This window comes from Teleopsis dalmanni, chromosome 1 (assembly GCF_002237135.1).
Source record: "Teleopsis dalmanni isolate 2A chromosome 1, ASM223713v2, whole genome shotgun sequence".
Taxonomy (NCBI): Eukaryota; Metazoa; Arthropoda; class Insecta; order Diptera; family Diopsidae; genus Teleopsis; species Teleopsis dalmanni.
The window spans coordinates 8157300-8181972 of NC_051846.1; the positions used below are offsets into that span (position 1 = coordinate 8157300).

The 24673-nt window shown below is 31.0% G+C and overlaps 2 protein-coding genes across 2 annotated transcripts in view; both read right to left on the bottom strand.

The window, feature by feature from the left end:
• Positions 1 to 13288, bottom strand: part of LOC119672890 (protein lin-28 homolog) — a 21677-nt gene extending 8389 nt beyond the window's left edge. The window contains exon 1 of the mRNA XM_038084053.1: positions 13038 to 13288. Within this exon, the coding sequence (XP_037939981.1) occupies positions 13038 to 13251 (214 nt within the window). The 5' untranslated portion in view covers positions 13252 to 13288. The remainder of the gene's footprint in view (positions 1 to 13037) is intronic.
• A 7967-nt stretch (positions 13289 to 21255) lies between these two features.
• LOC119689528 (E3 ubiquitin-protein ligase NRDP1-like) lies at positions 21256 to 24414 on the bottom strand. The gene is made up of 2 exons (XM_038104405.1): positions 23864 to 24414; positions 21256 to 21409 (listed from the first exon to the last, which is right to left on the bottom strand). Exons 1-2 carry the CDS (start codon positions 24412 to 24414, stop codon positions 21256 to 21258), a joined length of 705 nt encoding a protein of 234 aa, XP_037960333.1.
• Positions 24415 to 24673: the final 259 nt, after the last annotated feature.

Genomic DNA, 24673 nt, shown 5'->3' on the forward strand with positions numbered 1-24673 from the left:
GTCAACGAACTACCAATACTGGAAACATGCAACCGATGTTTATGTTTTGCTAAACTAAGCTTCTTTGAAAACTCCTCCGTTATGAAGTTGACCTGAGAGCATGAATCAAGCAAGGCTCTACCCACTTGATAACTTCCCGATGAATCCTTCACTAAAACCAATGCAGTAGCTAGAATTATTTGCTCGGCCGATGACATATTAAGATGGGAATGGCTGGCAACGTTGTCGTTGGGCATAGCAGCGTGTTCTGTGCGTCGTGATGATCCCGCGCTCTTAATATTCGTTGGCAATTGCGAATGATGCAAGAGAGTGTGATGTGGCTTTGCGCAAACCTTACATTTAAACGTTGATGTACAATTAACCACATGATGGCGTGGCGATAAGCAGTTTATGCAGAGTTTTAGGCTCTTCACCTTTTCAAATCTTTGAACCACCTCCAGTGCCTTAAAACGATGACAATTCTGTATTAGGTGTTCATTGCTAGAACAAAATGAGCAAGAATTGCTAGATGTAGATGCAACAAATGCGTATTGTTTTGAGCGTCTGTTAGTCTTGGAGTTAAGACTATTAGGTTTACGTTGTGATGATGACTGATTGCCGTTTCCACTGTCAAGTGATTCGAGAAACTGGCAATGTCTATCCAACAATTTTGAGCAATCTTCCCAACTGGGTAATGTGTCAAAGTTACGCGATTCATTCCATTTCCTACGTGTAATTGCGTCCGTTTTTTGCATGATTAACGAGATAAGTAGAGCCTCACATATTTGTTTCTCTGTACCTAGCGAACAGAGTGAACCATACAAAGCGGATGCATTGTTTACCAGACTACGGAGTTGTTGGCTTGACTGACCCGATACTGCTGGTAGATCAAATAGTGTCGCGATATTTTCGGCGAAGATTAGGCTATTATTGTCATAGCGCGATTTAAGCCTATCCAGAGCCTTTGGATAGTTTTCATTCGAAATAGGAAATGCCTGTACTGTCTCTAGAGCTTGACCAGTAAGGCAGTTCAGCAAGTGATTAAATTTTTCAATATTTGTGAGGTATATTTCGCGATCTATGTATGATTTGGAGAAACGAATTAATAAAATTGTTATAATCCGAGTACTTACCACTGAATGTAGGTAATTTTAACAGTGGTAATTTTTTACTTGAGGTGGGCATCATTGCTGTTACGTCTAGCACTGATGCATTGTGGGCCTCTTCCTGCAGTTGAGACATGATTAATACTTTGGTGGAAACGTATAGGTCTTCTAATTCATCTCTAGCTGAGTCAGTTGCATCTAATTTCTCGATCAACGTCTGAAAAGCTAAGATTTGTTTAAAATATGATTCTAAAATACCTAGTCGACATTTCAGTTCTGGTTGTGAGAGCGAATTACTCTTTCCTTTGACGAACGCCTTGATTCTTGAAATACTCGCTTTCGTCGATGCTCGCTGTTGTTTTAGTTCTGACAGTTCTGCCGTAGTGGTTGGCTCTGCCGTTGCCATTGAAACAGTTGTAGATACTTGAGAACAGCAAAGGATTTAACGAAGTCGAAAAGTCACAATAGCAACAGTGAGCTTTCCGAAATTGAACTGCTCTTACGGTGGTTGTTGTCAGACGCGACGTTGACGAACCCGCACACTTACTGATTGGAAGCAAATATTAACCAGTAATCAACAAGTAAGTTAACTTGTTGTTGTTGTTGTAATTGTTCAGCGTGACCTTGATGCGGACACGAGGTTCTATTTGGCGCTTAGCAGAACCTAAGCCGAGAACCATAGAATGCACAATAGTACACACGTACGATAGTATATAGTATATATGTACAGATGTACGATATTATTAAAGTTAGCACACTTTAGATATATAACCGTTTAGGAGCAATACTCACACGAGCACATTATGGTTACAAATTAACCAAAAACAATAAAAGCGAAAGTATGTACAATCAACAAGTAAAGATAGCTTGTTGTTGTTATTTTAACTGTCGAGCACGACCTTGATGCGGACACGAGATTCTATTTTGAGGTTAGCGGACCTAAACCGAGAACCACCAATTGCACAAGAGTTTATACGTACGATAGTACATATGTAATATATATATAGATGTACGATATATTATAATGGTTAGCACACGTTAGCTATATAGCTGGTTAGAAAAAGTATTCACACGCGCACATTAATGGTTACAAATTATCCAAAAACAATAAAAGCGAAAGTATGTACAATCAACAAGTAAAGATAGCTTGTTGTTGTTATTTTAAATGTCGAGCACGACCTTGATGCGGACACGAGGTTCTGATTTGAGGTTAGCGGACCTAAACCGAGAACCACCAATTGCACAAGAGTATATACGTACGATAGTACATAGGTAATATATATATAGATGTACGATATATTATAATGGTTAGCACACGTTAGCTATATAACTGGTTAGAAGAAATATTCACACGCGCACTTTAATGGTTACAAATTAACCAAAAACAATAAAAGCGAAAGTATATACAATCAACAAGTAAAGGTATCTTGTTGTTGTTATTTTAAATGTCGAGCACGACCTTGATGCGGACACGAGGTTCTGATTTGAGGTTAGCGGACCTAAACCGAGAACCACCAATTGCACAAGAGTATATACGTACGATAGTACATATGTAATATATGTATAGATGTACGATATATTATAATGGTTAGCACACGTTAGCTATATAGCTGGTTAGAAAAAGTATTCACACGCGCACATTATGGTTACAAATTAACCAAAACCAATAAAAGCGAAAGTATATACAATCAACAAGTAAAGGTATCTTGTTGTTGTTATTTTAAATGTCGAGCACGACCTTGATGCGGACACGAGGTTCTGTTTTGAGGTTAGCGGACCTAAACCGAGAACCACCAATTGCACAATAGTATATACGTTCGACAGTCCACAGAATAGCTATCTGGAAGAAATGTACACACGCGTACACTAATGATTACAAACTTAATAAAAAAAAAAATGATTACCACACGTGGGTAATATTTAGATTTTTTAACAAATTAGAGTTTAATAACCACTATTGAAATTGCAAAAAGTCCTGTCACGGTCGCCAATGTAAATTATAAGCGTTTTTATAATTGGATTTTATGATCTTTATTTCAATTTCTTTAACACAATGTAAATTATAAACGTTTTTATATTTGGGTTTTGATTTCATTTAATTTATACAATTGAATTTATACAATTTCGGTTATTGATTGTTTAATCACTTTTTTATGTGTACCCGTGTGTTGACACGTTCGCGATCGAAAAACAAGAGACAGCATCAAACCAACGGAGTTTACTTGCAGCCCAAAAAATATAACAAAAAAATTGCTCATCTCGAGCGCAAAAACAAAAGGCAATAAAAACAAGACTTAGAACCGTTGGTTTGATTACATCTTATACAGGGTTAGTTAGATAAATTAATTAACCATATATATTAACCATATAAAATATTATATATGAATTATATAATATATTAATTATAATAATTTAATTATACAATATATGATTTAAAATAAATTAAAATATAATAAAATATAATATATAAATCATATAACACATCAATTATAATAATTCTACAGAATCCTACAATATTAACAATTTGACTTTAACCGCTCTAACAATGGTCTATCAGTAAAATGTACGCTAATGGAATTTATCTAAGAATATACGAATGTCCAGCTCACGTGCAACGTAGATTACACATGGACTATCTAATCTGTCTAGGACTGTCTAACTTTTGTAAAGAATTTGGAATAATTGTGAATCTCTGATTTTTACTCTCTACCATATAAATGTCACCAGTTGTATATAAAATCCCTAATATCATGGTACATCCTAATTTAGTGCTGCTGATATTCCTTAGTTGTATTTTTTTCTAAGAGTTTATTTACATCTAGTGGAAATTATAATCACAAGAGATCGCGCTCAATGTTATGGTATACTTACAACCCATTGACCTTTACACTAAATAAACGATTGAACGACTATCCTGACTGCACAAAGGCATAAGGATTGGCACTCGATGTTGCTTGAACATAGTAATATAATATTTTATCAACTTCCACAAGCGGAAATTGGATACTCATATCAACTTATCCGATTATCAATTATGACAAATCAGATTACTTTGCAACCAAAAATCCCACGAGAGGAGATTGGATATTAACTAATCCGAATATCAATTGTGACAAATCAGATTACTTTGCAACCAATAATCCCTCAAGAGGAGATTGAGAATTAGTTGTGACGAAACAGATTACTTTGCTATCGAAATTTCTAAACGAGAAGGTTGGATGCTTGTGCCAACTTATCTGGATATTAGTTGCAGCGATCCAGACTAGTTATGTACTTTATACTTACTTCTTTTGCTAATTACTTTCCCACCAAAAATACCACAAGACGATACTGAGAAAAAGCACTTAGTATAATGCAACAAAAGATAGTAAATCACTGACTAACTGATGAATAAAGGTACAAGAGTCGGTATTTATTCCTACCCATTTTGGACAGACAGCTAAGCAGCTATCAAGACTATTTCAGTAGTCTGCAGCTAGTGCAAGATAGTTCACGAATGTAAGTAATTTTTCCATACGAATTGCTAATTTATTCAGCAATAATTCCAATACTAAAATCAGATAGATACTCGCATTCACTTATTTGCCTAGTATCATTTTTCCACTGCAGCTAAAAATACTTATGTTAATAAAATTAAGATTTTGTCGTTTTTATTGGTATGAATTGATTAATGCATGTTAAACAGCTTTTTTGCTGAGATTTTAGGTATAAAACATAGGACAAACATTTCAATTTAAGTAATTTCCCTTGTGGGAAATTTATTTTTAAGGGTTGCATTCCACAATTTTCGTCTTAAATGAATTGATTTATTTGTAATGAACTCATTTATATAAAATGATTCACCACAAAAAGGGTTGCATTCGACAATTTTCGTCTTAAATGAGTTGATTTATTTGTAATGAGCTCATTTATATAAAATGATTTACCACACAAAAGTAAATGGTCGTGATTAGCGGTGTTAATGAGCAAAATTGCCTAAATGAGACTAGTGGAAACATGGAATAACTTTTTAACAAGGAATGCGGAATCAAAACGGCTTTCTTAGTTAATTAAAGAGAATTAAATCATTTCTTACTTAATTATATTAACATTTGTTTTAAATAAACTTGATTAGCACTTAACAATTTATATCATTAATAAATAAATTGCTAATTTCGAAATTTTAAGTAATATTTTAAAATCTTTAACTCTGAAGACAATTTTAAACAAAGGTATGTGGTTTTTATGTGGATTAAAAGACGAGTCCGTTGAGTTTTTTATCTTCAAATCCAACTCAATTTATTAGAGGTTGTCTTTTTCTGAATATACAAATATACAAAATATGATCATAAAACATAATTCATTTCAGTATTTTCTCAATCTAATAAATTAAAACCTTGTACTTTGCTTGTCTACACGCAACAAAAAAAAAACAAAATGAATAGAAAGAGGAAAGGGTCCCGTTTGCCAAAACGAGTTTTGCACCATCGTAAGTATTAAAAAGAAAGGGTGAATTCTTCTGTCAAGTTGAGTACTCTTCGCCGAAGCATATGCAAACTGAATATCGATTTTCTGAGCGCATTCAGACTTCACTGACTTATCAGTCTGAACAGTTCTTTGACGATATTTATGGCCCACGTGTGCGTTCCAAATTCTATGGGTTGCCTCTCAAAATTGCTTATCAACGCGTACAACATTTGAAGTTGTAAATAAAATTAGTCCGATATAAACTTAATCCATTGAGACTAAATATAAACTTCAAACTCCCCCAACACGAAGTCGTCTTACCTGAAATTCATTAATGAAATCACAAAAAAGAACTCAAATAAAAATAGAAAAAGAGAAGAATCGTAAATTGTGGAATTTTTATGAATGAAGAATTTCTTCACAAGAACGTGTGTTTTTATTTGCCTAAACTTTTTTGTAGACAAATACTTTATTTATATTAAAAATTTAACGAAACGTTATCTTCTCCGGTTTGGTTGAGTTTGAAGTTAAAATTTCAGTTGGTACGTATGTGCGAGTGCGAGTATCTGTGTGAGTGCGAGTATCTGTGTGCCCGCCTGGTACGAGTATCTGTTGACTATTTACATAAACACTTCGAGAAACTTGACGCGGCGTTGAATGCATTCGTGAAGCTTCTATGACATTTCGTGTGCACATTCCATACTTCAATATCAGATTTTCACTCCAACTACTTTCGACTGTACAAATTATGGTTTATCTGTGGGGCACAATTGTCGGACACGTTGTGGAATGTTAAGCATACTTGAGATACTGGCCTTAGTGCCCTAAATAAAGACACTAAGGGCCTACTAGTAGCTTTCAGAATTTGTAGTATATACCATATTTATAAAAGAAAAGAATGAAGCTTTATTGCTTGAAGATTATTTGATTTAAAAATATCTTAAATGCAATTTACGAAATAAAATTCTTGCAATAGATTAAGATAATATAATTAAAGAATTCCTTGTGAATACTATAAATAAGAATATGACGTACTTAATAAACAACGAAATTTTATAAGAATTTATGTATTAGAGTAATTGTTCTGACAGACGGCTAGAGACTAAAGACATGTCATGTATATAGTATTAAATTGAGGTTAAGTCACTCAAGAGTCATTAAATCAATTATCAAAGAAAGAGCAAAACTAACTAGTAGTTGCTTATTGAATATTTATTTAAATTTAATTAAAATTTTTATTATATTTAAGTCTACGATCTATTAAATCTATTAAAGCTTCAAAGGTCGAATCATCTATAAATTTTAAGGTTCATTTCAATTTTTTTTTTATTTATTTATTTTTTTTTGTTTTTTTTTTTTCTTTTTGTTTTTTTGTTTTAGCGTATTCAAGGGTTCTACGCAGGCATATCATTTTACCATTCCTTATTCGAATGCCGTTATTTGCCTTGTCTTCAGCATTGTGCACTTTCCCACATTATTTCTTGAGAATAGATTCCTTTGTACGCAAACGTTTCTGTACTTTGTATCTACAAGCACTTACAGAAACTAGTTTTTCTACTTTGTAAATAACCAACAATCGTACCTTACATTTTGTCCTTGTTTTGATCCTTCTTAGATTCTGGAGATAACTGAGCTGAGCTATTTGAATAGATAGCCTTCGGCTAGCATAATAAATAGTTATTTATGATTTGTTACATTTTTTATTCTAATAATCGCGAAACATGTTTCTCTCCTGTGTGAGATACAATCCTTTAGTTGATGTAAGTCATCCATATAAGATTTAAGATACTTTTTTCATTTAATAGCAAACAAAATAAGATCAAATTAAATGATGCAGTCAGCTGTAATAACAACTTTTGTTTAGAAATTTCACAAAAAAAATTAAAAAAATTGAAATGATATTAAAGATACAAGCTTTTACGTTAAATACAATATTTTCGTAGCATTTTAGCAATTAAAACTTAAAAGCACATTTGCAGTACTTTGTATCTAGAAACTTGAATGGGTGACATGTATACATGGATTAGGATCATTTAAATCTTCGCATTTTGCTTTCCACTAGAATGAACTCGATGTAATTATTTATATGGAAATAATGCTTCTTTCATCTTCATAGTAAAAACCAAGAAAGAAATTTTTACTATTTGAATGACTACGCAAAAAATCTAGGTCTCTTCCTCTTCTTATTGCAACTGAGAAATATTATTCCAAGACGCATTTATTAAGATTATTTTCTTTTAAATAAGAATACATCGCGATTAATTGGGATGACAGCATTAAATACTTAGGAATCACATTTGATAAGCGGTTCACTTGGCACAAGCACATACAAGTCAAAAGAAGTACTTGCACAAAAACACGGCACTGCTTACAATCACTTTTCAAACACAACAACCTTAGCTTGAAGAACAGAAAGCTGATCTACAGCCAGATAATTAGACCAGCCACTACTTTATGGGTGTGTCGTGTATAGCAAAGCTACCGACTCTACTATCCAAAAGTTACAAGTTGCTCAAAGTCAGGCTCTCCGAAGGCTCTTCAAAGTACCATGGTACATCCACACGAATGACATACTAAGTGACCTTAGCAGAGCTTTGACAGAGCTTTGATGCTATATGCGAAAACCGACTGGCTGCCCTACTTGGCACTATCTAATCTCAGAGCAATCACTTACCGCATGAGGCAGTAAGCAGATCTTAGATCAATCTTAGATTAAATTAATCAGTGAGATGGGCGGGACTGTGCAGAATCCCCCCAGCTGGCATAGAGTAAAAGTGCCCTGATGCACTAACTCGGAAAAGGCTTAACATAATATAACATTAACTAAATTATATTTTTAATTACAAAAAGTTTATATAAGTTATAAATAAATCTATATATATATATAAAGTAAATATAGAGTATATAGGTGGAAACTTCAGTTGGGGACTAGGTACAGTGATCATAGAGATCATAAAGATCCACTTACGCCTGGTGATCCCTACATCAAATCATCAATCCAGTATTAGCTTATAAAACTCAGGGAGTTAAATCGTAGAATGTACACCTCATAAGGACAACTTGATTTCAATAAGAGACAATCTTTAATGAAAACTAACTTAATACCATTAAATTTGGAATGAGAGTAGGGACATTAGACTGTCCCGTCGATGACGGAGAAATGACTTTTAATTTATTGCAAAAAAAAGCGTAAGAGCAAAACAAAAATAATTGAAAAAGATACATTATTTTCTGGAACGATTTAGATAAATAGAAGAAAAAAGTTTGTTCATCATGTTTTCTCTATCGTTAGAAATATTCTACTTATCTGCTTTACTCACTCTGAACGTCCCTTCCATTTAAATGCAGGGCTGTTCATTTATTTATTCTAAATATTATTTTTACAAAAATAAAGTACACTTGTGATTGAGTTTTAGATCTAGTTTCTATTGCAATGAATTTTTTGGATCTGAATGAAGAATGCTACATCATTAAAATATTCTTACCCGAATACATTACAATATTGGATCTTTATAGGATTATTTTTTGATTTATTAATGGATGTTGGAGTCAGCGCGTTGACCCAAGTGTCCACTTAAAAACCAGAACACATAATGTTTTATAACTAACATCACATGTCCATACACAAACATATCCAAATGATGTGTTCAAAGGCACAGAAGTGGTTTTCGAAATTTTATGTGAAAGAATCTGTCCTTATATGCTCATTAGTTTGCTATTGTATATTTGTTCCCTCATTATTATTGTACTCATATTTAATACTTGTTTTATATCTCAAACTTAGCATATACCCCCTACAAGATTCAGATTTCAGTCGTAGGGTTCGTTCTAAGTCTAGTTCTCAGGCTATGTCTAGCTTCATTGTTTCTTCGATATTCAAAGAGTATGCAATATACATTTTTAGCAATATCGTTCTTACAATATACGCAGTAAGGATCGTGACCATGTCTTTGCGTCCACTATTTTAAATCTGGTGTGATAGTTTCTGTTCTGCTAGTCAATATGATTGCAATCAATACGTTTGCTATATTATCAATTCTATGTTAACGCGATTTTCGGTCGTTTATAGCCAGAGACTCCTTGGCTTGTAGGACTATGGGTATTATTCCGGATACCACCAAGGCGATTTTTTTTATTACTGTTCAAAAACCTCAACGTACTCTTAGTATAGTCAATATAGTCTGATTATTAGTTAATTCACATTGAATACATAAAATTACACAATCTAAACAATTTCCTTTCTTTATATATGCAGTAATAGAAAAAAGAGCTTCATCACTAAGAAAACACTGAAAACTACTATCTATCTCTCCTAAATAGGGTACTGAGTTTACTTTTGAAAGTATATTAGCTTGTGGTACCATCTCAATCAGAGTAGTCTTGTCAGATTTGAAAGTATATTATCTGAGTTTATAATGCAATGATAGTTCTGTAATATTCGTTGCAATAATCCAATTTTGATTTGGGTGAGGAGATGGATACTAAAATCAAAACTTCTGCGCCCTGCCCATTCTAAAAAAAAGCGGAAATAAAATTCCATAACATATGTTTATGAAAAAAAAGAAAATAGTTCAATACTTAAGAATCAGAAAACACATTAGCCAATGCAAGTTTTATATAACAATTGGATTTAGAGCATATATATTATCACCACAAAACTAAAATATGATTCTTTCTAACGATTCTCTACTATGAAATGAAAGACGATAAGTAGACTACTTGAAATTCAGTAATGTATAAAAATAAACCCCAAAAAAGGTACAACCCTAATGTCTTTACAGAAAAAGCTATTTCAAACTATTTTCTACACATACCTTTTATTGATAGACTCAGTGATAAAACTACAGGAAATAAATTTATATGGGTCTTTAGTTAAGTAATTAGAAATACATACTATCAGCATACTATAAAAACTGCTATAGTTTTTCAAAGTATATAATTATAAAAATTATACAATTTAAAAGTGAAAATAATTATCTTAATTGAATTAATAATAAATTACAAATGTTTTCATAGTCGTTACAGATTGAAGATTTAATTGAAGATATTTAAACTTTTTGCTCTGAAAAATAGGACAGACAAATAATAACATTATTATTAAAAGGTATTCTGAAATATTTGAGACTCACAAATGCCTGAGACAGTCTTTGACAATATAATTAAAAAGAATAATGAATTCTCCTCAGCTATAAAGATATAGAATGAGAATAGAAAAATTCTACTTATATTTACCTTCTAAAACACGGAGTTTCAATAATAAAGTTCTGGAGCACACATTATCGTAGGAAGAAGAAGTCAAGAAAAGATATGGAAAGTTTATACTTTCAAATATGGTGGATTTTTATCGACTCAACGTTTATCTCCTTCACCATCATATTATATACCTACGTGGGGTAAGCAAAAGAAGTTTCAAAAATTATTCTAATAATTCAATTTTCAATGATTCAAATGTTTTTTTACTCTATTTTACGTGTTCATTTATAGTCTCACAAGACTGTCTAGCAAATGTTGTCCCTTATACCACCTTCAAGAATACTTCCTACTAATGGACAGATCCCCTTTATGTATTCAATTTTGTAGACACAAAAAACCTCCAAAAGATATATGAAGTCAATACTTTCAAATACGCTGGAGTTTTTCCGACTCAACGTATTACTCTATTACGACCTTATTTTATTCGTATAGCGCATTTGATGTACCATTTCAAACCATCTGAACTGATCAGTTTAAATAGATTGATCTTGCGTATTTCATTAAGAAATAAAGAACTTATATACAGATAAATAGTTGGATATCTATAAAGAAGTCGTTCTATCACTTATATCGTATTTAGTATACTAGTTGAAACAATCTGGATATATATAAAGAAGTTATATACGATTGAAATATATTCCTTGCCAATGAGCAGGTATTGTTATACAAAAAAAGATTCAATTACAATAAAATCGATAGTATGGATCGGATGTGTGCCTATATTTATGCAGGAAGCAACTTAAAGTAACCATTTTTTAGAAATCTGAAGTTCTAGTAAAAGTTTAGTCTATTTTAATATTTGTAATTATTTTATTGATCGCCCTTTTTAGTGAAAACATGTTTTCTCTATCGTCATTGTATTTCGTCATTGTTTTAAGGCGTTTGCTGGTGCTAATATGAACTCTAATGTACTTTGCTTCTTTTTCTGTTCTATCAGTAAGATTTTTACCGTCTATAACAGTAACTACAGTGTTCAAAACAGTATATGTACTGCCTTTCCAGTGCTTCAGTCTTGTCTTGTCTTCCTAGTTCCTTCATGTTTGTCTTGTTAGTAGCAGCTTTAGGCCATACGTGCACCAAATACAATCAGAATCAGCATACTATATATACATAGGCGTATTTATAGTACTCTGATTGTGATGATATAAAAATCAGAATGCTATATATCTGCTTGCATAAATATAGTACTCTGATTCTTATAGTATTCAGGAAATTACATATCTACTTGTTTAATATAGTAGTTTGATTCTAACTGATATTCTACTCTGATTTCTTCTGATAACGCTTTAACTATAAACTCTTCTTCTGTTATGTCTTGAATTTATATACATTTATATATCCATGTTTATCAATATAATTAAGACCGTTATGCCTTTCCGCTGTGCATTGGGCGGACGTTACATTATTCTAATATGTATTTGTATATACATATATATATATGTATATATATATATTTACGTATATGTGTACTTATTTTTATTAATATAATTAAGATTAAAAAGGTGTTTGTACCAACCTCGACGCTCAGAATGATAAATCTTTTTTGGTGATTCATATTTCATATATATTCATATATATTCATTTATGAATAAGATTCACAAATATCCCAAACTTAAAATAAACATTTTTTCTAACATTCTTGAATATTTTCAAATGTCTCTCTCTACAATATCTGGTTTTTAGTATTGGTTTAGTGATATATGATATATGATATAAGAGTAAACTTCTTGGTACATTTGTATCAATCAATATTTTAGCACTTATGCCAAAAATAGTCACTACTTCTGTTTCCAAAGCAAAACTAGACATTGTCACAAAATAAATTTTAGTGTTGAGGGTGTGATTTTGTAGATGAAATTGTTCCCCTGGACCATATATGTCAGCAAACAACCCTCAGTGGAAATGCAGTGTTTATATGATTGATACATTATAGACGGAAGGGTCGATAGTATTGTGTAGTAAATTGAAAAATGTACAGTGTAAATAGCAGGGGGATGTGGTTGGCTTTTAAGAACATTTTTTACCACTTCTGGTTAAAAAAATGCTATATATTAGGGCAATGTTTTATTATGTGTAAAAAACCAAAAGTGCTGATTGGTTGAATGCTTTGCTATAGATATTGCAAACTGACCAGTCACATTAGTTCAAAATACATGAAGACTAATGTTAATTAGTTCAAATGATTAAACTTAATTATAGAATTATTAAAATTTTTTTTAATACACAAATTAATAACTAAAATACCCAATTTACCATTTTTACTTGTGTTGTTGTTATTGTTCCTTGCGAAGGCTGCGTCGACCTCGTCGCCTAAGTGGCGTGGACTGCTTTGTTGGCTACTGTAACTGCTAGTCGACGTCGCTGCTATGCCTGGCATTGTTGTTGTTGTGGCGTTTGTTGGATGCATGCCTACATCCGGTGATTGCGTACTATTTTTCTGATATGCTGCACTTGTAGGATTTGACATTTTTGTTACTTTTTGCTTGGAACTTCTATTTATTATATTTTACTTAACATTTATTTATAATATTTATTTGGAAAAATATGTTTTTTTTTATTATCGTTTTAGTGTCAAATTCGATTTTTGTTTTTTTTCTCTCTGAACACTACATTAACAGGTTTGTTTTTAATTGCGTTTTGTTTTGTTCACTATTTGTTTATATTTTCTCTACTTTATTGCTTTTCGTACGACGAACTTAAAAGTTTTACTATTTACTTTACGAAAAAAAAACTATTATTAAAAGCAATAACTACGCATTACCGCCATTGCTCGATCATTATTATTATTAATAAGTTTTTTTGTTAATTTAATTATTTTTCTTACTTATTTATTTTTCTATTTTTCCGTGTTTGCTTGTGCATGTGCACTACGTATGACGCAGACTGACACACTGACGAATAGTTGCGTTTTACTATTTCCAGGAACCACAAAAAAATAATTCCGTGAACAAATATTCAAAGTCTAACAACAATAACAACAGCAATAGCAGCAACAACAGCAAGAACAACAAGAACAACAACAATGATGACGATGACTGTGCCTATGCCTATGCCTATGACAAGCAGTGCTCAGCTCAACATATTAAAAGAACCCAAAAAGTAAACGAGAAAAAAACTCAAATTTGTAATTGACGAAAACAACAACAATACATTAGGCCTAACAACATATAACATCGCAGTAGCTGTGCTCAGCTAACAGCAGCAGCAGCGGCAACGGCAGTACGACACCATGACCGCGCTGCTTTGTATCGTAGAATTCGAAGTGTACTACTACGCAATAGTCAGCCAATACGTTTCGTACGCAGCTATTCTATTGCACACTTTTGCTCACGATCGCAACCCTAACCGCTGAACTAAGCGGAGACTGAATAAATTTAGACAACGGCGCAGCGACACGTTGTTGTGTTATGTGCGATTTGGTATTGTGTGAGTTTTTCTAGCCTAGTCGGAAGACATTATGTGTGTGCGCAAAAATGAGATAGATGTTGTGTTAGTCACAGGATAGTAATTATGAATTTGTATCCTTGTTGTTCAAGTGTTGCCTAACGTTTCGCTCGCAAATGAGGATATTATGAGAAAAGTGAATCTTGGTGGGAATAATAATAGGCTTCGTAGAGATATTTTTGAAAACAATCTATGAAAAAATAAATAATAATTTAAAAAAATAAACAATAATAATATAATTGTGTATGTTTATGCACAACATTAAATAATGTCTGTTAATTTCAACATGAAAATAAGAAATGAAAATGAAATAAAAATATTTTAAATTAAATTAAAAAGACCAATGATACTTTGTTTTCTTTTTAATTTTTTTATTTATTAAAAATATATACATATTTTTAAAATTCTTTTATTTATTAAAAATTTATAAAAACCATTTAAACCATTTAAAATAATTATTTATTTTATTATAAAAATCTTATAAAATGAATTTTACTTATTTTAAATAAATAAAAAAATAAAAAACAAAGTACAATTAACCTTTTTAATATTATTAAAGAAGTTAATTTCTCTCCACATATTTGGCTTTAAGAAAATTTCAATTAAAATAAATTATTATCAAAAATTAATAACTATTGTGGAACTTTCATATAATATTTTCATTTAGTTTTAATCATGCTTTACGTTATTTAATTTTTAAAAATTCAATAAAATTAAATAACGAAGTTCTTTACATTTATTAATTTTTGGTTGCATTAAAAACTTAATTCCGATTTCTCAATCGTTACCTAAATTTCAATTTTAACTTAAGTTATGCTTAAGTTATCAATTTTCGTGAATTAATTTATACCTAATTTCGTTTCGATGCTTAAGCTATGATTGTGAAATTAGGCATAAGTTCTTGATATAACCAAAAATTAGTAAATTTAAATGACGTAAAGCGCGATTTAAATTCTAATACAAAATCGTAATACAATATAAATAATAAATTTTAAAAATAGATAAATAAATAAAATACATAAAATAAATACTGGAATGATATAAATAGTAACAAATTTCAACAAAAAATATGTTTTTATATTACATATGACTTAAAAATAAATTTAATAAAAAATTAATAGTTTTTAAGTAATTATTATTGTCGATCTATAATTTAATATCACAACTTCATTTAAATCATATATTTGATTTTGACCAGATTCATTTAAATTAAATTACAAAATACTTTTCACAGATTATAGTAATCTGTATAATTAATTATTATTAACACCCTTTTATTTAATATTATAACTTATTAACTAATCATAACTTCTTAATACATAAGGAACGTTTTAAATTAAAGTTGTCTTTCATTGGCTAATCTAGATCTGCTCCTGCTCTGTAATGTTTTGCTCGAATTTTATGACTCAATCGATTATGTTTAGAATAATGTTTTATTATAATATCATAATTAAATTTTCAACATTTAGTTTGCAAATAAACACAATATTTCAAATATTTCAAATGTCAAATACATTTTATTTGTTAAATAATATAAAACAGCTATTAATTATAGGGTAATTTCAAGCTGTCAATATATCAATAGTGTTATAAATTAATCTCAGGTGTTATAAATTAATTTCAAGTGTTATACATTTTACCCGTTATTAACCCATTGAACATGAAAACTGTACTAAAAACAAATCTCGCGTAAAAAATTTCCTCTAAATTTGTTAATTTTACGCGACATAAATAATTATATAAAATGAATGAACAATTTTAAAAATTAATAAGATCAAATAAAATTATTAAGATTGCATATTAATTGATATATATAAATGTATTATTTAAAACCATTATGCGATTTTAATTTTTTCGAAATTAACTTTTATGTCTTAATATAAATATTATTTATGTAAATAATTTACATTATGTACAACATAACAAATATATTATATATTTTTAATGTTTTTAAATATGTGATATAGTATGTATATACAACTTATGTAAAATATAAATTGTATAAAACATGGCCTAGTAATCGATTTAAAAATCGCTCTCAATTTTTGTTTTTAACTAAAAACTTTAATTTGTAGCTGACGTCATAATTAACATAATTTAAATATGTACGTTAATATACATGGGCGCACCTAAAAATCAAATTAGTTTTTAAAAATAATTTTAATATGTTAATTTAATACACTTAAACTGAATCATCTTCATTTATTCCACAAATGGACTACACCTATATAAGTATGATTCATTTTAATCACGTTATTACGTTTATAGTCTAAACACAGCAATAATAATTTTAATGATGAAAATAAAATTAATTATAGTCTACGATGTTCCCTTTCAGTCTAACTCACGCGCGCCATTGCAATAGCTAAATTATTTAAATTTTTTTTGTCATTACCTCATTTGAAAACATTAATTTTTTTTTTTAGTTTTTTTTTTAGTTTTTTTTTTAGTACACAAATATATTAATAACACATTCTCTCATTCTCCTCATTTTCTAAACAAACTGCGTCGAAGTGGAATTTAAAAAATTTAAACAAGAAGCGGCGCTGTTGAGCAATCAAAAATTCCAAAAGCAGCGCAGAAACGAAAAGAAACTCAAAACAACAAAACACGAACCGAATTAGAAATAAAGAAACAACAACAACAACAACAACAACAATATTAAACATCAACAACAACAACAACAACGATAACAACAATAACAGCAGCAGCGCACATTTAAGAATCAAAGAAAGAAATTCTTTAAGATTAGGAAATTTTCATTGAAAGGGAAATAATAAAAAATAAAGATATGAGTAGCTAACAAATAACAAAAAATAATGAACAAAAAAAAAATTTAAAGAAATGAAAAGAAATAAAAACAATAAAAACGTCACCGAAAAATTAGAAAAATAATGAGGTCAAAGATATTTGAAGTGTAAATAGATACTTGACGCGGGGTGAAAGGTTTTTCATACTTAAAGAAAATATTCATATACGAGAATATTCATATCGTATATCGTACGTGGTACATTGGGGAATACTTATTTGAATATTTTAAGAATGTTATCAAAACAAAGTAAAACAAAACAGCTCAACAAAACACTAACAACACACACACACACACACACACACACACACATACGTACTCAAATGAAATTTTTGGAATTTATGCATTAACGCACAATGTAGCAATTAATTAGTGCGTCTTTTGCTGGGACGGAGCGCAGCATATCTGAGATGCAAATGCACATTGAATGCGCTGCGCTGCGCTGCATTGACTTCTTTGAATGAATTTCTTGTTTTTGTGTGCATTTCAAATTTAGATATTTGCTCTTTTCATGCATTTTTCACACGTTAACAGATAATTTAGGAAAACGGGATTTCTATTTATAATAAATAACATAGTTTACTGGTTAATGTGAGCTGTTCTGGTAACTAATAAAGTCTCCAATTGGGAGACAATTAGGCTTTGTGAAGCTAACATTATTTGTTGCAGTGTTAATGGGAAAAGTCTACCTCTACCTAATTATTAATAGTTGAAGTGAAACTGGATTTTAGATAGTGAGGGACTCTTAACGATATTATAAATAATCAGACCAGAAACCAATGAGATATGAAATTTTGTTCTGACACTGGTAATGGCACTGAATTATATAGAAAAATGTGATTTAATATACTGGTTAATGTGAGTTGTTCTGGTAACTAATAATGTCTCCAATTGGAAGAACGGCTTTGTGAAGCTAACATTATTAGTTACAGTGTTAATGGAAAAAGTCTACCTCCACCTAATTTTTAATAGTTGAAGTGAAACTGAATTTTAGATAGTGAGGGACTCTTAACGATATTATAAATAATCAGACCAGAAACCAATGAGATATGAAATTTTGTTCTGACACTGGTAATGGCACTGAATTATATAGAAAAATGTGATTTAATATACTGGTTAATGTGAGTTGTTCTGGTAACTAATAATGTCTCCAATTGGAAGAACGGCTTTGTGAAGCTAACATTATTAGTTACAGTGTTAATGGAAAAAGTCTACCTCCACCTAATTTTTAATAGTTGAAGTGAAACTGAATTTTAGATAGTGAGGGACTCTTAACGATATTATAAATAATCAGACCAGAAACCAATGAGATATGAAATTTTGTTCTGACACTGGTAATGGCACTGAATTATATAGAAAAATGTGATTTAATATACTGGTTAATGTGAGTTGTTCTGGTAACTAATAATGTCTCCAATTGGGAGACAATTAGGCTTTGTGAAGCTAATATTATTTGTTGCAGTTAATGGGAAAAGTCTACCACCACCTAATTTTTAATTGGTGAAGTTATGCTATGTTAAGCCTTTTCCGAGTTAGTGCACCTGGGCACTTTTACTCAATGATATCTGGGGAGATTCTGCAGAGTCCCACCCATCTCACTGACTAATTTGAGTATTCCTCATAATCTACGTGATTATTCAATGATTGATCTAAGATCTGCATACCGCCCCATACGGTTAATGATTACTCTGAGATTAGATAGAGCTAAGTAGGGCAGCCTGTCGGTTTTCGCAGATAGCATCAAAGCTCTGTCCCTTTTTATTTTTTGACCGGATCTATTCTAAGGTCTCTTAGCATGTCATTCGTGCGGATGTACCATGGTACTTTGAAGAGCCTTCGGAGAGCCTGACTTTGAGCAACTTTTAGATTTTGTATAGTAGAGTCGGCAGCTTTGCTATACGCGATAAACCCATAAAGTAGTGCTGGATGTGAAGTGAAACTGGATTTTAGATAGTGAAGGACTCTTAACGATATTATAAATAATCAGATCAGAAATCAATGAGACATAAAATTTTGTAAGAATTTTGTTCTGACTCTGGGAATGACACTGAATTATGTACAAAAATACAATTTATTATATAAATTAGAAAAGAAATAAACATATCGAAGAAAATTTTGTTTTAACTATTGTATTATATGCTTAAGTCATTATGGTCTGTTCAGATTAAAGCATATAATGAAAAACTAATTTGCTTTACATCATAAGTAATCTAATAATAGGTATAGAGAGATCAGATCACACTATAATCAACTCAAGGACCGTAATTTGTTACTAATATACTTCATAATCTTAATCTTTTAGATTGCTAAACCTTGGGTATCGTTTTCAATCGCTATGCACTTTTAATGCAGTTTTCACTGTGTAAAGAATTTGACTACTGCATACGATGAATTTTACCACAGCTATAATATAGACCAAGCAAACACTTCCTTCACAGCTGTTAACAGCCCCACTCGACGCGGGCAAGGACGATTCATGTCCGTAATGGCCAACTAAGTAAGTAAGTACGTCTGTTCAATTCATTCAAAACCCAAGTGTTTAGTTAATTTCAAAATATGAATTAATGATTAAAAAGTTGAGAATGAAGTGTTTTGAAATATTATTGTGTCTTAAAAAATAACTATCTTATTAAAAAAGTACATGAAACTATTTTTTAGTGAAGAAAATGACTATTTCACAATACAATCTTCAATTTAAGACGTCAACTATCTTTCGATTTAATGATCCCAACTCATGTGTTGGACTTCCGTAAGTACCATAAAATATCGTTTCATGGTAGCTGATACCTCTCCGTGCCATCAAACTTGGTTTTTTATGACGTGAGAAGCATAAGTATTCTAAAAAGATTCAATTTGTTGAAAGTACTGGTTGTTTGCAAGAATTCATACTGTGATCCACTGATTCTAGTAATCGTGTTTTTGAGCTGTGTGAACAGGCTTATTGTTTTGTTGTGAATTCAATTAGGTCTTCCGTAAACCGGATCAGATTTCGTTGTTTTGCTTAAGTTTAGCTCAAAAAGTTGCAATAATAATTTAAGTTTATTGTTGTACCAGTTGTAAGATGGTTTACGACGAAACTATTTATCCACAAACAAAATTTTTTTGTTTTTAGAAAACAAAACTGATGCGAAAAACCGGGTACATTAAACGCCTTGTACTCGATTTACAAATAATGAATTGAAGGACTTAATTGAATTTATGGAATAATTAATTTTTTTTTACATTATTATAATACAGAAGGAAATTGGTATTGAGTTCTTCCTGTGTTGAACTTTTAGTAAAAGATGGGAAGACTCTACGATATGCAGATATCTATATGCAATTTGGCAACATACTAATAACATAGAAGAAGATCGAACTCGCTCATAGAGATGCCCCGTAGAGATATCAATCCTGCAGTAGGTTTACTAACAGGTCATTGTATTCTGGATCCCCTTGAGATCATCGCCAGTATAACCTAACCTAACCTTAAATACAGATGAATTGCTGGTGTGGCAACATAATAATATGTAATTATATATAATTACATAAATAATTATATATATTTTTATTGTTTGAAAATACATTTAATATGTTAATGAAAATAGTTTGTTATTCATTAATATTTGATTCTAGTGTGAATATTTTGTTTTGAATTCAGAACATTAATTGATTTAATTTACATATTTATATATGACTATTTGTTTCACACCAAATTTGGTTATGTCTTAAAAGTCTCAGACAATTAGTGTTGAAAACATAGAGAATGATAACATAGGAGCATTATTCTTTATAGTCGAAGATTTGGTTTTATGATACCCTTTTCTGTTATTGGAGCCCCCCATGTTCACACATATGTATGTGCATAATTCCTATTTTCGAACAAAGCTTTTTAAGATTGAGTTTTATTTATTTTATTTTATTTTTACAAGATAATGATAATCCCATAAAACTAAATATAGTGTCAATGCACTGTCTTCAAGATAGAATTTTGCTTTGAAAAATTTTATGGCTAAACTTTTTTCGATTTTATTTGAAATTAAATACAATAAACTGTAAACTGTAAACACAGCATTTAGTGTCAACCGATTTTTATGTTTTTTTAAGAGTTCCAAATGCAGATACAATCATGTATGTTAAGTCGTAAAAATCTAATAAATTCATGGAAAATAAACTTTAAAAAGATTTTGTTTGGAAATTTTAATTGAAAAGAAAACAAATCGTAAACGTCAAGAAATGTTAATGCCATTCACGCGCATCTAAAACTTCATATTTGATTTGCCTGAATGCTGAACGCCAATGCTGATTGGTGTATTTCAATTGGTTAAAATCTGAAAAGCTAAGCCCTTGACTAAAAATAATATTGCTAAAAAACTGCCCTCCTAAAAAATATCTAAAAAAAGTGTATAAAAAAGCAAGCAAAACGAATAAAATGCGGTGTTTCCTCCCTTAGAAGCAAAGCGATCGGCTGCATGCCGGCGAGTCAAATTATTGCATTTTATTGAAAAACACTGTTCCAGAAATCCACCCTAATTGATGTGAGGTACGTTTTAGGCACCCCTCCGTGCCGTGGGGTGGTTAGTGCAGTTACTCACTTATGCAGTTTGCATGCTGAAAGCATTTTATTTGGAAAAGCATGCGAAAATATAATATTTCCAGCACGTGGCAACATGCATGCACCCTCCTCAATTTATCGTTGCTGACGGCTTATGAATTATGGGCGAATTAATGGGTCAAAAAATACCTACCCTTAAAACTAACTTTAGTCAAGATTTTAGGTACATAATTTCACAATAATTTCTAAACAAAATTTTTTGTTAAAATGCTTAAGTTTTATTTTAATATTTTATTTTAATATTTTATTTTAATATAGTACTATTAATAGAGTCTTGTACGTCAGTAGTCTAAAATACCTAACATATACTGGGTTAGGATAAGTTGAAGTGATGGTCTTGTATCCAAGAAATCTCACTTGAACGCAAATATATATTTAAATAAATATTACTATTTACATTAAACAATCTCTGCCAGATAACTTATTCTATATTCTATTCCAAATCCTAGTGCTTTCTGCTTCTAATTGTTGTTTATAGGGTCTCGGCCTCACGGTTACAATGACTTGATAATAGATTTCAGTAGAGGTTGTATTGTTTTGAGAAACTTGTCGCTATATCTGCTATATCTGTCGATATAAATTACTTTTCGAGATATCGAGGTTTTAAGTTAATTACACTACCAATACCTTTGCACAGTAATTAGCATATATTATTTTCACTATAGTTTTATAAACAATGGATCACAGCATGTAACCTATATAAGATGGTGCGTCAACGAGCTTGAAGATATTTAACTATATTGGGCATAAGATGTCGTGCATTATTTATAGATTAGTGTTTTACTAATGAGAACCCAACCTCACAAGTTATCTCTTAATGGTTTCTTAAACGTGGGTATACATATTAAAGGGAACAAAATTGCTGATGAAATGTACATAACTGAAGTCGATACCTCGGTAGAGTTTAGTTCGCAATCGTCGAGTTCACAAATCATTGGTCACCGCGATGGTTAATTTTTCTGTGTCTCTGAACAGCTCAGTTTGAATCTAATTCATAAGAGCATAGAAGATTTCACCATCGCTTATCGGATTTTCTCAATTATATCTGAAAAACCAAACGGTTTTACTAGGATAATAGTAAATAGAATAATAGCATCATTGATGGAAGGACCAGGTGTCCAACGATTTGGGGGCGCTCAATACTATCAACTGACGACAGTAAGCAACTAATCGGACTGACTGGCGAAGGCTGTTCGATGTGGTCAAGAACGACTGACGGTGTAATGGCCAGCTAACTAAGTAATAGTAAATAGTGGTCAGCGTGACGTGTCCTTCCCAGGCAACTTTGAGAGCAATACAATGGGCAATATCTCCGAATGAAGGTGAGTTTGTGTTCTTAAGGTATTTAGTCCAAATTATTAAATTTTGAAGCTACTTTTATATTTTAATATTTTGACAATTTGAAACGACAACTTTAGTGTATCAATTATTCCTATGATCTTACTTTTGAGTGTTCTGTATTGACATGAAGCCATCGTTGAGCATTCATTAGCAAATTTAATTATGCAAGCAACCTGTAAGATATTTTCCGGTTCTTGAAGTTAAAATCACCATTTATTAAATTGATTTTTAACGTCGGTTTTAAAGAAACTAAATTTTTAATATAAATTATTGTATTCAATAGAGGTTTTTGTTAAACATATTAAATTAAATGAATTTTTGGCTGACCATACATCATTACCACTTTACGAAATGCCTTTTAAGTGGACTGCAGATATAAAAGAATCTACGATATAAGAGTTAAAGGTTATATCTTAATCAGTCCACGAAAAATGGGTGGAGGATTGAGTAAAGCGACATTGTAGTTATTTATCACAGGATTGGGCTTATTTTAAAGGAGATAAAGTTAGTTTTGGTTCTATGTTTTTTTTTTGCGTTTTATTCAATAAATATTAGGTTTTTTAAGTAATTTCAAAGTTATTTTTTATTTTTGAAAAAAGTGGTTTTTTGGGTCACAATATTCTCTCTTTTACATATATTTCCATCTACTTATAAAAATGAATATAATAATTAAAATAAATGAGTCCTTAAACGATAAGTATTTAGTTTACTTATTACCTTATATAGACGCAACATAAATTGCTTCTATATATACTTGATATACTAGATCTGTACTAGATCATTGTGTAGATGAGAAATATTCCAAAAAACCATAGCAAAATAAGAAAAATCTTCAGACGACCAAATGATTTTAACTTCTTATAGATGGATTTAAACAACTTGTAGATATACATTGAATTGAGTATGTCGTTGATAGACGGGTTATTAATATTCATCAACTCAATTAACGCATCGCTCTTGTTTAAGTTGTCCTCAATAGTGCTTTCCATCTCTGCCAGCTCACTGATCGAATTTTGAACCTCTTTTAAGGCCTCATTCTGCACCTCTATACAGTTATGGCGTTGCTCTTCAGTATCACTTTCTTCAAGAACACAACCTGCTTCACATTCAAATTCAGGCTTATAAGGACACTGGGCCACATGAGACTTGAGATCTCGCACTTTTATGATGACATTGCATCCGCTGTCTGCATAATCACAGTTAATATGTAAGTTTGAAATGCGAATGCACAAGTCTGGTCCTGCATCATAAGTTTTGCGTATTGAAATACGTTTGCCACAAGGACACCTTCCAGACACGGACCAAAACGCCACCAAACATGCCTGGCAAAATTTTTGCTTACAGGTTGGCTCAGTTGTTGGCTTCTCCATGACTCCGCGGCATAAGCTGCAAATCATGCTACTTGAAATTTTCTCGTGAAATCTGTCTAAATCGTAACCCATCTTCCAAGACAAAAATGAGAAAATTCTTCAAAAATTTGGTTATTTTAAATAATAAAACGACAAGTAAATTTAATGAAACTCTGTCGATAAAATTTTTTTTCAATTGATTACTGAAGTTGAAGTTTATTTCATTATTTTTACTTTTGACATTTAGTCGACCAGTTACCAAGTTTTTTAGTAGTACTGAAAACTTCCGATCTATTATTTGACAAATAATACCTCAAAAGTGTGTGATTAACAAATTAAAAGTAAATAAAAA

Bases quoted from the DNA above. Each gene is read 5' to 3' on its own strand.
- LOC119689528 (XM_038104405.1), bottom strand. From the start codon at position 24,414: ATGGGTTACGATTTAGACAGATTTCACGAGAAAATTTCAAGTAGCATG. The intron at 21,410-23,863 runs GTATATCTACAA...CACTTTTTTTAG, and splicing joins AACGACATACTCAATTCAAT to ATATTTTTTAGGAGGGCAGT.